Source organism: Giraffa tippelskirchi, chromosome 11, assembly GCF_054371585.1.
Source record: "Giraffa tippelskirchi isolate mGirTip1 chromosome 11, T2T-mGirTip1v1.2.pri, whole genome shotgun sequence".
NCBI classification, from domain to species: Eukaryota; Metazoa; Chordata; class Mammalia; order Artiodactyla; family Giraffidae; genus Giraffa; species Giraffa tippelskirchi.
Window position 1 is genome coordinate 5,482,067 of NC_137285.1, and position 13,859 is coordinate 5,495,925.

Genomic DNA, 13,859 nt, shown 5'->3' on the forward strand with positions numbered 1-13,859 from the left:
CTTTACCAGCTGAGTCACAAGGGAATAATCACAGTAGACATACTAATAGCGGCTACTATTCCTTGGGCACCCTTGGTGCATGGCAGTGTTTTAAGCACTCTGCTCGCATTATCACTGGACTCTCCCAACAGCCCTATGAGAAGAATACTGTCTCCCGCCCCATTCCACAGATGAGGAAACTGAGGCAGGGAGATATGAACATCCCCAAAGCCAACCCTGAAGCCCAGCGCTCTGGATGCGCTATGCACAAGCAGCCTTGGTGCCCCCCCCCCCGTAGACGCTGTCAGAAGGAAGGTGCAAGCTGAGGGGAGGGCTCAGCGCACCACGCCCCCAGCCTGTCATGTCTTGGCAGCCGGCAGGCTGGGAGAGGCCCAGGGGGTGCACAGGGCTGCATCCGTCACAGGTCACTGGCCACGTGGCCGCAGGCGCTGGGAGGAGGAGCCCGGAGGAGATGCTCAGGCTGGGGAGAGGCCTCTGGGGCTCACATACCGCCCTGGTGCCCCCTCCTTTGGGGCTGGGGAAGGTCCCCGGAATTCAGCCCCCAACCCCAGCCCCAGCCCCCCCGCCCACCCCCCGCCCAGCTCTCAGCAGCCTGGTCCCAGCAATGCCCTCTCTGCTTCGCCTCAGTGGAGCCCTCGGCCAGTTCTCAATCTAAATGACAGCTGCCCTCAGCCAAGTCAACTCCAATTAATTTCCGAAGGCTTCCAGGGGCCTAGCTGTGCCTCTCCCCAGACAGAGCTGCCCCAGTGGCTGGAGTGAGGCCCCTTCCTCACACTTGTGGGCCTCCTGATTGTTGGTAGGGGGCCCTTCCTGTCTCCTCCCGCCCCCTGCGCCCAGTCCGAAGGGGCTGATGTGGAAACGCCCGGTCAGCATCCAAGGAGAAGTCACTGAATGGGGGTCTTGGGTTTTGTCCTGGGCTGCTGTATCACCGGGGGTCATTCTCAGTCTGTCTGGGTGCTTTCAGGGTCCTCTCTTTGAAAGGGGGAGCGTTGATCCAGAGAGAGAGAGAATGGGAGGGAGGGAGGGGGGAGAGGAGAAGAGGACGAGGGAGGAGGGCGTGGACGGGGGAAAGAGGGACTGAGAAGGAGAGGGCTGGGGACGAGCGTGATGGAGACGGAGAGGGCGTCCCTGCCCCTCGGCCGGATGTCTGACTTTCTCCTGTGACTCTGGCATGAGACAGACCCCAGAGTGACCTTGGCTCTGCCTCAGGCCAGCTGTGTGATTGTGAGCCGGTGACGTTCAGCTTCCTCCCCTGTAAAATGCCTCCTCTCCCTGGGTGTTGGGTTGGTCCAGTGAGATCGGCCGAAGCCGGGTCCCATACGGAGCCCGAGGTCAGTGTATGTCAGGGTGTCCCTTGCTTTCGGAGGGCACCTACCTCACCCTCCTGCCTTCATTGAATGTAAAATCTGACCACCCCAAAGGGATAGAAAGATCTGGGGGCTTGTACATCTACTCAGTTCAGTTCAGTCGCTCACTCTTTGCGACCCCATGGACTGCAGCACACCAGGCCTCCCTGTCCATCACCAACTCCCAGAGTTTGCTCAAACTCATGTCCATTGAGTCGGTGATGCCATCCAACTATCTCGTCCTCTGCTGTCCCCTTCTCCTCCTGCCCTCAATCTTACCCAGCATCAGGGTCTTTTCCAATGAGTCTGTTTTTCAAATCAGGTGGCCAAAGAATTGGAGTTTCAGCTTTAGCATCAGTCCTTCCAATGAATATTCAGAACTGATTTCCTGTAGGATTGACTGGTTTGATCTCCTTGCAGTCCAAGGGACTCTGAAGAGTCTTTTTCAACACCACAGTTCAAACCATCAATTCTTTGGCGCTCAGCTTTCTTTATAGTCCAACTCTCACATCCATACATGACCACTGGAAAAACCATAGCTTTGACTAGACGGACCATTGTTGACAAAGTAACGTCTCTGCTTTTTAATATGCTGTCTAGTACATCTACCCACCACCATCCATTTCTGAGTGTACCAGATAGGCCCAGGAAGGGAGAGTGACTTGCCCAAGGTCATACAGCACGCAGGTAAAGAGCTGGGCGATGAGAATGTGAGTAATTCATTTAAATATTTCACGAATCTTTATAAGGTGCTTACTGCGTGCCAGCTCCCAGAGAGACCATGGGGAGCCCCTTGGAGTGTTGGCTCTGGGGGTCTCTGTCCAGGCCAGGCGTCTCTGAACTTTACTGGTGGGAATGTTACCCCTTCTACAGATGGGAAAGCTGAGGCTGGGGAAAGTGCCAGGGGCTGGGATGCAGACATCAGGTCATCGGATTCCCAAGTCTCCCCACGATGTTTTCCATCTTTGGTGACCCGTCGGTAAGGGGCTGGGGACCCAGGATTCCCTTTCTGCCGGGGGAGCTGGTGGGGCGGTCGCTGGTGTGGCATCATTCCTGTTATTACAGCTGGTGGCAGGGGCGCCATCTGCAAGCGGGGGGAGTTGGGGACACATCACCATGAGGCTGACAAGCCAGGTCGATGGTAGGAGTCAGCAGAGGTGAGGAGCGGGGTGGGGGAGAGGGGGTATTCAAGGCAAAAGAAACATCAGGAGCAGAGGGGTGGAGGTGGGAAGGATCAGGCTTCTGTGAGAGGCTTTGTAGCTGAGAGAAGAGGCTGGAGGCCCAGGAAGGCAGCTGGCGAGGTCATGGGACGCTGGAGATTTTATCCTGGGAGCACTGGGGAGCCATGGAAGGTTTGGGCAGGAGGGGAGGGGCTGTTCTGGTTGACGTTCTAGAGTTTCTCACCTGGCTCTCGGGGAAGAGGGTGTGTGTGCCAGTGTGGAAGCAGACAGAGCTGCAGGGTGGTCCCTGCAGGCAGACATGGGGGCCTGGACTGGGGTGGGGGCTGCAGGGCGGGAGAGAAGTGGATGGTGAAGTTGGGAGGCAGGCTCTTCCTTCTCTGATGCTGGACTTTAAGCTTGGAGAAGACTGATGCCCAGCGTTAGCCTGGGTGCAATGGCCTGGCCTTTTGGACTAGGAGCTAGGAGCGTCTGTAGGGGGACATGGATGTGTCTAGGGGCCCTAAGGGACTCCCGGGCTTCAGGACAGAGGTGCTGAGAACAGGTGGCTCAGCGGCTCAGCCCTGTACCTTCCAGGCCTGCCGGCTCTGCTTCAAGGCCCAGCGGCCCAGTCCCTAGCTGAGTGGCAGCTGTCATAGACACCGGCGTCTCCCCTCCACCCCGTCCCTTCCAGGTCCAAATAAAGGAAAAACCAAAATACATTTCCCTTTGTCGGAATCCGGAGAGGGTGAGCTGGTGAGCCGGGTGAGAGTCATTCGCTATTGTGTTCTGGGGCCCACACTGCTCCTTACATAAGCTTCGAGTTAAAAATACGCACGGAATTCTAATTCGCCTCTCTGCCTGGGATTGTACCCTGGAGGGGCACCCCAACCCCCAGCCTTGGGCGGGCAGGGGGCGGGGCAGGGCCCTGGCCCCCAAGGAGACAAAGAAACTGCCCCACGGCACAGGGCCGGGGCCGGGCAGTACTAGCTCTGCCTGCCTCCAAAGCCCCAGGCTGTCCGAGTGTCCTGAGTATTATAGAAATCCTAAGAGCCGCTAACCTTTTCTGAGGGCGCATCACGTGCTGAAGTCTTCACCCGTGGGATTGCACCTTATCCTCCTCCAAGCCTGTGAGTAGTTTCCTGTTTTACAGCCCACGTTAACACCTTGCTTAGGCCACACCCTGAATTAGCATCCAGGGGGGCTCCTGACCTGGGTGCTATCTGGAGCCCACCCATGACCCCCATAATCTGGCCTTCCTTCTGGGGAGCCGGTGCAGAAGAACAGGGGGTGACCAATCAAAAGTCCCCTCTTTGAGGGTTCAAGAACAAAGTGGTGGCTGTGGGTACTGCCGAGGCAGCACTTAAGCTGTCGTGGGGGGTTGGGGAGGTGGGAGGTGGGTGGCAGCTACCACCCCTCAGAGTTCTGGATGCCTGAGCACATGGCTCACCCAGACTGGAACCCATTCCTGAGTATACTGAGTGCAGAGCAAAGCAGTGACAAGGCCTGCTTTGCTGACATTAAAAAAAGAAAGGGCGGCACCTCCGGAAGTGAAATTAACAACGAGACGTCCCCAGGTAAAGACAGGCGCATCCTTTCCCTTCTCCCTTTCACCCCAGCCGAAGGGTTACCCAGCCGTCCCCGTTAGCACTCCGACCAGCCGTCCCAGCCCTTCAGGGCCTGTCCAAACCGCACAGGGCAGTCCTCCTGGCGATGGCGAGAGCGCTGTGTGCTAAGCACCTTACATGGATCATTTCACTTAATCCTCGTCCCTGCCTCCATGACACCTAGTCTTATTATTTCCCCCATTTCCTGGGACTGAGGTTCTGAGAGCTGAAGGGGTGATGTGCCCGAAAGTCCCACGCCACGCAGTCAGCAGGCCGCGATGGTTGCGGAACCCACCGGAGGAGTGGAATTCCATCCATTATTCATGCGGTCACTTTCCGGGCACCGGCTCAAGGTTTTCTGCTTGTTCCCTATGTGGAATTTATGGGATGGGGAAGCGCCGAAGACAAAATCCGACGTGGCCTTGTGTCGGCGTCAGGGCAAGCCCGAAGCAGCTGGTATCTGGGTAGGGTGATACCAGGGTGGTGGCGTTTAAGGAGGGGTTGCTGAGAAGGGGCTGGATGGTTCAGCCAGGGCTTGTGCACAGGGGGAAGGGGCAGGGAGAGCCTTTAGGGAGAGGAGAAGCGAGGCATCCCGGCTTCAGGCCCTGCCCTGTGCATGGGGACTCAGGTGGTACCTTCCGGCCATTAGGGTGCCTGCGTGCTCACGTAGTCATGTCTGACTTTACGACCCCATGGACTGTATCTCACCAGGCTCCTCTGTCCATGGGGTTTTCCAGGCAAGAATACTGGAGTGGGTTGCCATTTCCTCCTCCAGTGGATCTTCCCTACCCGGGGATCTAACCCATGTCTCTTGCGTCTCCGGCATTGGCAGGCAGATTCTTAACCACTGCACCACCTGGGAAGCCCGGCCAATTAGGGGGATGACCTTAAAAACTGCCCCTCGGTCCTTCCTTGCTGGGCAGGCATGCCATCCTGTCCTGTGAGCCGGAAGCCCCTCATCTCAGCCCCTGTGCTACCCAGGGTGAGGCACCTCGTGGTTATAATTTTGGGTCGATGCCACCCTTGCCTCAGGAACTGACCCCCACAGGCAGGGCGTCATCAACTCTTTCTCTTTTATAAAAAAATTTTAGTAAGTCCTCCACCCCATTCATTTTATTTACTTATTTAGTTTTGTTTGTGCTAAGTCTTGGTTGCTGTGCGGGCTTTTCTCTAGCTGCAGCAAGCGGGGGCTGTTTTCCAGTTGCGGTGCACGGGCCTCTCATTGTGGTGGCTTCTCTTGTTGTGGAGTGGAGCACAGATTCTAGGGCTCTTAGGCTTCAGTAGTTGCTGCCCTTGGGCTCAGTAGTTGTGGCTCCTAAGCTCTAGAGCACAGGCTCAGTAGTGGCACACGGGCTTTGTTGCTCCATGGCATGTGGGACCTTCCCGGACCAAGGATCGAACCCATGTCTCCTGCATTGACAGGCGGATTCTTTACCACTGAGCCACCAGGGAAGCCCAGCTCTTTCTCTTGCATGGTCTCCTCCAGCAGCCTAGAGCCAGGCCTATGGGAATCACCCCCTCCCCTAAGTTACAGATGAGGAAACTGAGGCCCTGCGGGAGGGGGCCAGTGGCCCAGATTGGAGGATCTGGGGTTCCATTTCAGCCCAGCCCTGCCAGGAATCCCGGGCTGAAAGGAGAGGGCGCGTTCCAGAGCTGGCGGCCTGGCCTCGGGCGAGCCCGGGGCAGCTCCCTGTCCCTTGGGGCCTCAGTCTTCCCATCTGTCAGATAGGGCACAGTCAGCGTGCTGGGGGCCCAGCTGAGCTGAACAGGCCAGGCCCGCCCCTCCCCGCGCAGCCACAGTCTGATGGGGGAGGCTGGCAGCCAACAAGGGAGAACAGGGCGACACCCAGCGGGTTCTCGGTGTCTGCCGGTGCCGGGCACTGAGTGACCCAGGGTCTCTCCCACCCTGCGAGCTGGGCGAGGGGGGCGGCTTTCATCTCTGGGTCCTGGTGTTGGGGCTGGCCCTTCTGCTGCCCCCGAGAAGGGCAGGCCCTGACTTGAGGTGGCTCCCTTGGGACTGATTTATCGGCAGCCCAGGGGAGCCGCGGCCCGAGGGCGTGTTGGGTCCCCCCAGCTGGAATGGACCCGGCGGGAGGATGAGTTTGGTCATGCTTGGGTTGTCGAGAACTGTAGAGTCATATTCTCTGCTAGAAACGTTCCCCGTGGATAGACTCGCTTGCTTGTCCCAGGCAGAGAGGCCGGGAGATCCGGTGTCTGTGCTCTGTGATGCCAGGCAAGCCCTTCACCCTCTCTGAGCCCCAGGGGCCCCCTCCCAAGTGGGGAGAAGGGTCCCCCCACTGCTGGGCTTGCTGGGGGATGGAATTAGATAATACACGGACGTGTTCAGCTGTGTGCCTGCCACACCCTCATTAAATCCACCCCAAGTAAGAACAGCAGCTGTCTCTGGATTTGGCACACGGCGTGCGTTTGAGTTGTCTGCGTCTTGGGAAGAGAGCATCTTTAGGAAACGTGGCCATTTGGGGCAATCTGGAACCATCGCTGAGCAAACCCAGCTCCTGTGAGAGTCCTGGCCCTCCTGTGTCTGCCTTTCTGGTGCGTCAGCCGCAGAGCCAGGAAGCTGGGTGTTCGGAGCTCACGTCTGTGTCTTGTCTGTCTTTAGCTGTTGCAAGTTATGGCAGGGGTCTCCATTTCCCACCTGTAAAATTGGCAAAAGCTTTGCTGTGTTGGCTCCTTGAAATAATGTGTAAAGTGAAATAAGGAACCCCTTTCAGAATTTCTCTCTCTCTCCCCACCCTCTGATAGATGCTACTTCTCCCAAATCCAGATCTTGCAATGCTCAGAACAAAATACCCCCAATGGTGTTAAGCAGCAGGGTGTCACTGGAAGCAAGGCAAGTGTGGGCTCAAGAGCGGAGATGTGAGGGCTGTGCATCAGCCTGGCTGGAATCCAGGGCCTGCTGGGGGCAAGGGGACCCCAAATCTGGTGTCTCTAGCTTCCTGGGGTCACAGCATCCCAGCTCCACCACCTCTCACTGACTTTGAAACCTTAGGCTCAGCTTCCCCGCCCACAAAATGGGCAGAGTCCTGTTTCATCGGCAGGGACACGCCCAGCTGGCCAGTCTGAAGGAGGGGACGGGGCTTGAAGGCTTCTAGATGATCGCAAGGACTGCCTCCCCAAGCTCAGACATGACTGACAGGCCCAGCAGCCCTGCCTGGGGATGTGTCTGTGTGCCAGGACACCTGTGACAAGACCCCGAGGGAGACGGCATCACCCCCACTTTACCAGTGAACAGAAGTGAGGGTCAGAGAGGGAAAAGTGTCAGACCCTGTGCACACAGCGGTAGGGCTGGGATTCAGGCTTCAGTCTCTGACTCCAAAATGACTGGGCTCTGATGCTGTTTTCCCAGCCTTACTGTCAGACGCAGGAGGAGGAGGAGGAAGAAAGTACCTTGTTTCCTACTGGCATCTGCAGGCTCACCACCATGCCTGGCACATAGTAGGGTCGCAGTGAAGCCTTTGTAATCGAGTGAAGGAAAGAAGAGGCACAGGAGAGAATCTTCTCTCCCAGCCCCAGCTCCTCCCAAGAACACAGGTCCCCAAGCTGGATATCTTCGGGGCTTCAGGGTGGGGACCCCAAACCCAGTTAGTCACACCTGGCCTTGGCTGCCTGGGCCCATCCCTCTGGGAGGATTGTTCTCTGCAGGCTGTGGCTCAGCTCTCGGGGGAAGCCTCCCCTCCCATCCCCCCAGATCCCAGAGGGCGGGATGGGTGGGGTGACTCCTGCCTGGCACAGGGCCCAGGCCGGGCCTGCATAGTGTGCTGAGGAGGGCGGCCGGTCGTGGAGTTCAGTATCTGGGTGTGCTCCCTCGGCTGGAGCTGGGACCCCACACCCAATGCCAGCTCTTCTCACTTTTGCTGAGTCAGAAGTTCACTATCAGTCTATCTTCAAACCCAGCTCTGCTCCTTGCTGGCTGTATGACCTTGGGCAGGTCACCTTGCCTCTCTGAGAGTCAGGCTCTGAAAGTGGAACAATGAGAATAATCATGATTTAATAGGCCTCAGAACAGAACTATGGGTCACTGGGCAACAGTAAATTAGAAGTCTTCTGAATTGACTGCTCTCTTCCTTCCCTGCCCTAGGACTCCCAATTCCTATGTCTTCTAATATAATTTATACTAGGTGTGAATGGTTGTCAAATTTCTTTCCCCTCAAGGATGTCTAGTCAAAACTGACTATGGTCTGTGCTGTTTCTGGTGCTGTATGACTGAATGAGAAGGAAATTGAGGGAATTTTCATTGAAGGTATAGGAGAGGAGTAGACTCCCTTACCTCTATCACCGAAAGTCCTTTCATGCAGCAGCTGGGGACGGGCAAAGGCACTCATGTGGCTAGGGAGTCCACACTCTTAGTCTCTACTGCTCTGAGCAGTTTGGCAGTTCATAAGGGGGATCCCAGCACATAGCAGCCCCTTAGCAAATGTCTGTCTGGAGGATGACAAGAGAATGGGCTATATTCTAGACCTGGATGATCCTCCTCTCTTATTTAATTTACTGCATCTGATGAACTCCTACATATCCCTCAACACCCAGTTGAGATGTGCCTCCTCCAGGAAGCCTTCCCAACTTACTTCAGGAGCAGTTAATCTTTGGGGAACTCTAGTCCATCAGATATGGGCAAACCCTGAATTTATCCTGCCTAAGTCTTCTATTTTCCAAGGTGGTGGGGGAAAAACAGACCCAAGAGGGAGGGGTCTTCCCTTGGCTAAAGTGTGACAGCCCAAGTCAAAGGCAACAGCATGAGGATTCGAACCAAGCATGAAAAAAAACGGGCCTGGACATGGCCTCTCTTCTCCTGCCTCTGCCACTCTGTCCCCAGCAGGGCCTCTTGCAGAGTCAAGCAAGCAGCTAACATTCTCTCTTCCTTCTTTCTCTGCAGCCCACGACCTCCCTGCGAACAAGGCCTCGGCACCCCAGCCTGGCAGCCACTTGCAGTGCCTGTCTGTTCACTGCACAGACGATGTGGGTGATGCCAAGGCCCGAGCCTCTGTGCCCACCTGGCGGTCACTGCACTCCGACATTTCCAACAGATTCGGGACATTCGTGGCCGCCCTGACTTGAAGTGACAAGAAATGCCCCCTCCCCCACCAGGCCCTCCCCTCCCCCTTCTCTCTCCTTTCCCCCCTTCACCTGACCCCACCCCTACCTACCCCCACCACGTGAATTCGAAAGGGCCACTATTGCTGAGTGGGTGATTTTTTTTTTTTTTAGGTTGGTACCTGCTTAGTGGCATATGGACTGGAAGGGGTTAATTTAAAGGGGAAAAAAAAAAACCTCAAAAAATTTTTTTAAAAAAAAAACTCGTCCGCCACGGTATGTTACCAGTGTTAACCCTTCTGCAGTTAGCAAACTTTTGCTGAAGCATTTTTTCCTGCTAGATAATTCCCATTTTTTTCTGTAATCTTGGCATACGTTTTTTTAGATGACCTCTTTCCTTGTTTTATTTTCGTGCTGCTGTATGTCCAAGTATTGTTATTTCATAATAAGACAAGAGTTGCTTTCCTTTTTAATTCTCCTTTAGTCTTGTTCCTCCCCACCTCCTTTTTTTTTTTTCTTTTTCCCTTTGCTTTGTTCACTGCTTATTAAAATGGAAATCCTGGAGAATAGTAGTTCTGGAATATTGCCGGGTGAGAGTCAAATTGTCATCACAATATTATATATTGACACCCAACTGTCATCAGTCAGGCAGGAGCCAAACAATTAATGCCCCCCTTAGGTATTCCGCCTGAGATTTTGTTTTGTCTGTTCCCTAAGAAAATAGACATATATATTTTCATTCCTACAAATACACGCTCAGCCTTCAGCTCCGTTCTCTCTTCTGCTGGGAGCTGCCTTTCACTGCGATGGAGGTGATGACGTGTCCAGCCCGCTTCTGTGGGAAGCAGTTGGAATATTCGACTGTGGTGTTTTCTCTCCCTTCCTGGGCCTCGGCACCAACGCCCAGGCCCTGAATTTTCACGCTGTGTGGAGCATCCCTGGTCCGCATGGGGATGGTGGCAGGCTCCCGCCCTGCTCCGGCCAGATGGGCTAGGTCTCGGGTATTGGAGCTGAAGGGTCAGGTCTCAGCCTTGACCTTTCCCGACATCTGTTGCCAACCAGACATGCGGGCAAGAAGGAGTGGTTTCTGGGTTATCTCCCACCTCTCCCCGTTCTGGGCCGCCCCCATCCTTGGAGGGACCAGCACTTTTTGGAGGAGCTCGTTGAGTAAAGGAGCCCCCAGGCTCTCTCGGCCAAGCCCCCTTTCCGCCTCCCAGCCTGTGTGTCTTCTTTGCAGGGGTTTGCAGACTGCCAAGGGCTAGAGGGGAGAGAAAGGGGCTGCAACTTGTGACTTTGATTCTTGGGCCTTTTTCTTTTTTTAAAACCCCAGAATCCCCTCTCCTGCTTTTGGTGTAATCTCAGCCTGCTGCAAAACCAGAGCCATGTCCTGAGCATCTCCTGAAGGAATGACTTTGAGCAGAGGTGAAGGAGCGGCTGGGTGAGCAGGGCAGCAGAGAGCAGGGACCCAGCTGAGGCCTCTTACCTGCTCCTCCCAGAGCAGCGGTCAGCAGGCAGAGGAGGCTGTCTTTGGATGCTGCTGATGACCGCAAAGGGCTTGTGTGATTCACGGGGGTGGTGGGGGTGGCCTAGATTCCAGGGTGGGCTAGACAAGGAGTGATTGATATCACTTCACCCAAATCCATAACTCATCTGCTCGATTTCAATTTCTGAGCATCCTACTAAATGCTCCATTTTGAGCTTCACGCCCCCTCCATCCTTCCCCCCATCCCTGCCCCATGTCCTCAGAGTTTGCGGACCCGGCTTTTGTTTTTTTTAAGCAAGTGACCTGAAGGCTTTGAGCTCACCATACAACACCCACATTGTTTATTTCAAAGAACTTTTTAGCAAAGGGAGAAGAGCATCCAGAAAAATCTGGCTCTTTCCACTTCCCCCTGCTCATCTTTCCTCCTGCCAGCCCTTTTGGCTCGGGGTCTGAGTCTGGACTGTCCAAAGTTCCTGCATGGGCAGTTTGACCCGGGTTGACCCCAGCCCCTGCAGAAGGCAGGCAGAAGCAGGTGGTGTGGACCGATCAGAGGGAAGAAGGTGGGAGCTCACCCAGTCCCGGGTTCTGCCAGTAAAGGAGAGAAAGGGGGAGGGAATGTCCCCTCCTGCAATGGACTGCAGGGAGCCAGCCATAGTCTGAGCGAAACTCCACGCCCCCTCTGACTCCACAATGTACAGCTGTTTGAGAGCTTCATCCTTTTATTTCTTAAACAGGAATGATTTCTCCTTAATTGCTTAAGGCCGGGGAGCCAAGTGTCTTGACTTCTGTCTTTGACTTTCCCTGCGTTGAGTCCATCAGCACACGGCCGTCAGCTCGTGGTCCTGGCAACCTCGGAAACCCCTGAAGTTTTCAACTTTCTCGCTCCCCACGACCCCAGAATGGAACAGCTTTAAAAATAGCCTTAAGCAAAAGGATGTTATTTCACTAGATTTGGTTTAATGGAAAGAATAAAAGCAAATTAAAAACACACCCAACCCACGAGATTCCACAAACACTGGTAATCGGTACTGCATAGCAAAACTCTTCGGGAAAGAATATGAAAACGTTATTGCACATGTAAAATATGGAAACTTAACTCTGCTGTGTGTTAGGCAATCCTGTAATCTTTTTTGACTCTTAAAAGAAATTCATTTCTGAAATGCTTGGTTGGAAGACTGTGACAATAGCTCATGAAATTGAGTGTTATTTTTTTCTTTCTTTTTTTAAAAAAATATGTAAAGTGCAGTCTTCTGTATTCATGCATATTGTATATACCTGTATATGTTTTCCTGAGCAGCTAAATAACAATAAATATGACGTTAATGGTGACTGCGGTACATTTGTGGGCGGGGCTTGCATTATTTTTTCCCTATCCCTTCCCCTTTTACTTTGCATTAGTCATTCAGTTGTGTCCCACTCTTTTTGTGACCCCATGGACTGCAGACTGCCAGGCTCCTCTGTCCATGGGATTTCCAGGCAAGAATACTGAAGTGGGTTACCATTCTCTTCTCCAGGGGATCTTCCCAACCCAAGAATCGAACCCGGGTCTCCCACATTGCAGAAGATTCTTTACCATTTGAGCCAACAGGGAAGCCATTTCTTATGTCTAAACTGGAGCAAATGAGGGAATTCCTTGGTGGCCTAGTGGTTAGGATTCTGCACTTTCACTGCCTATGCCTGGGTTCAATCCCTGGTCTGGGAACGAAGATCTTGCAAGCTGCAAGGCACGGCCAAAATAAATAAAAATTTACATAATAAATAAAATGGAGTAAATCACATCTAGCTTAAAGGTTACCATGAGCACTAGCTCACAGGGCCTGTAAAACTCTGGCTGTCCCATGGGCTTCCCTTTGGGCAGCAGGTTCACTCTGGCACCTACAGCCTTAGACTCGAGGTCATAGCAGACCCTTAGTCTCCAAAGGGGGAAATGCGGTGGGGAGGAGACAGACAAGACAAATAAATTGACAGGTACCAGTGAGGGGAATATGCCCAGTCATCCACTGTAGGACAAGGGATGAATGTCACTCCCAGAGATCCATGAACCCCACGTTGGAGGCTTAGGGAAGGCTTCCTCCAACGGTCATGCCCAGGTAGGGTTTTGAAGGATGAATAGGAGTTCACCTTATTCATCCCAGCATACAGTGGACCCTGATTTGGCAGACCCTTCAGTTTTTAAAGTTTTCTTTTACAGTTGACCCTTGGACAGCATGGGTTTGAAGTGTGTGGGTCCACTTACAGGCAAATTTTTTTCAATAGTAAATACTACAGTCCTACACAATTGGAACTGGTTGAATCTAATGATGCAGAACCACAGATTTGGAGGAACCAGATATAAGGACAACTGACTATCAACTACGTGCAGATTTTCAACTGGGGGCAGGTCAGCATCTGAAACCCCTTGTGGTTCAGGGGTCGACAGTTATGCCGCAGCATATTTGTCAGAATATAACGTCTTAAGACTGTGGCCTCTCTATTCACTATAATCTGGAGGAGCTTAAAAATCTCTTCAAGCTTGAAAGATCTCCTGTTCAAAGTGACAGTGGTACATGACCATGTTTGGTACCCAAGGAAGGGAAGAAAGATGAGAGAATGGTGAGCACTGAGGGATGGGCATTTGAGAGCCTTCAGATTGGCGTGAAATGAATGGATGGGAAAGTGAAGGGGTTCACGTCTCCAGGGATTCATGAATCAAAAGGACCACTGACTGGCGTATTGAGGGGAAGGCATGGGATCATGTGATACAGATGGGGCTTCACACTGAGGTGTGTATTGGCCCCGAGGAGGGCAGGGTGGGACTCAAGCTTCAGGCTGGTGCGTCTAGCAGGTTGGTCTTTCCATATTAACAGTAACACCGTCTTGCCATCTACTGGATGATGAATGGATAAACAAAATGTGGTATATTCATACAATGGAATATTATTTAGCCATAGAAACGTGAACTTTGAAAATATTAGACTAAGTAGTCTGACACAAAAAGTCCACATATTATATGATTCCATTTATATGAAATGCCCAGAAAAGGCAAAGCCATAGAGACAAAGTTGTTGTTCAGTCGCTCAATCGTGTCCGACTCTTTGTGACCCCATGGACTGCAGCGCGCCAGGTCTCCCCGTCCGTCACTAACTCCCAGAGCTTACTCAAACTCATGTCCATTGATTCGGCGATGCCATCCAACCATCTCATTCTCTGTCACCCCCTTCTTTCTCCTCCCGCC

At 53.4% G+C, this 13,859-nt stretch overlaps 1 protein-coding gene across 2 annotated transcripts in view; it reads left to right on the forward strand.

Annotated features, from left to right (window-relative positions):
• MN1 (MN1 proto-oncogene, transcriptional regulator) overlaps positions 1 to 11,974 on the forward strand; it is a 49,254-nt gene extending 37,280 nt beyond the window's left edge. Inside the window, exons 2-3 of one of the 2 annotated variants that reach the window (XR_014069437.1) lie at positions 9,005 to 10,600; positions 11,380 to 11,974. Coding sequence is in view for 1 of the 2 variants with exons in the window: in XM_081544368.1 (XP_081400494.1) it covers positions 9,005 to 9,186 (182 nt within the window). In the remaining variant the exon portion in view is untranslated. Of the gene's footprint in view, positions 1 to 9,004 lie in introns of both variants that reach the window. The other variant, XM_081544368.1, reaches the window with a different exon arrangement.
• Positions 11,975 to 13,859: the final 1,885 nt, after the last annotated feature.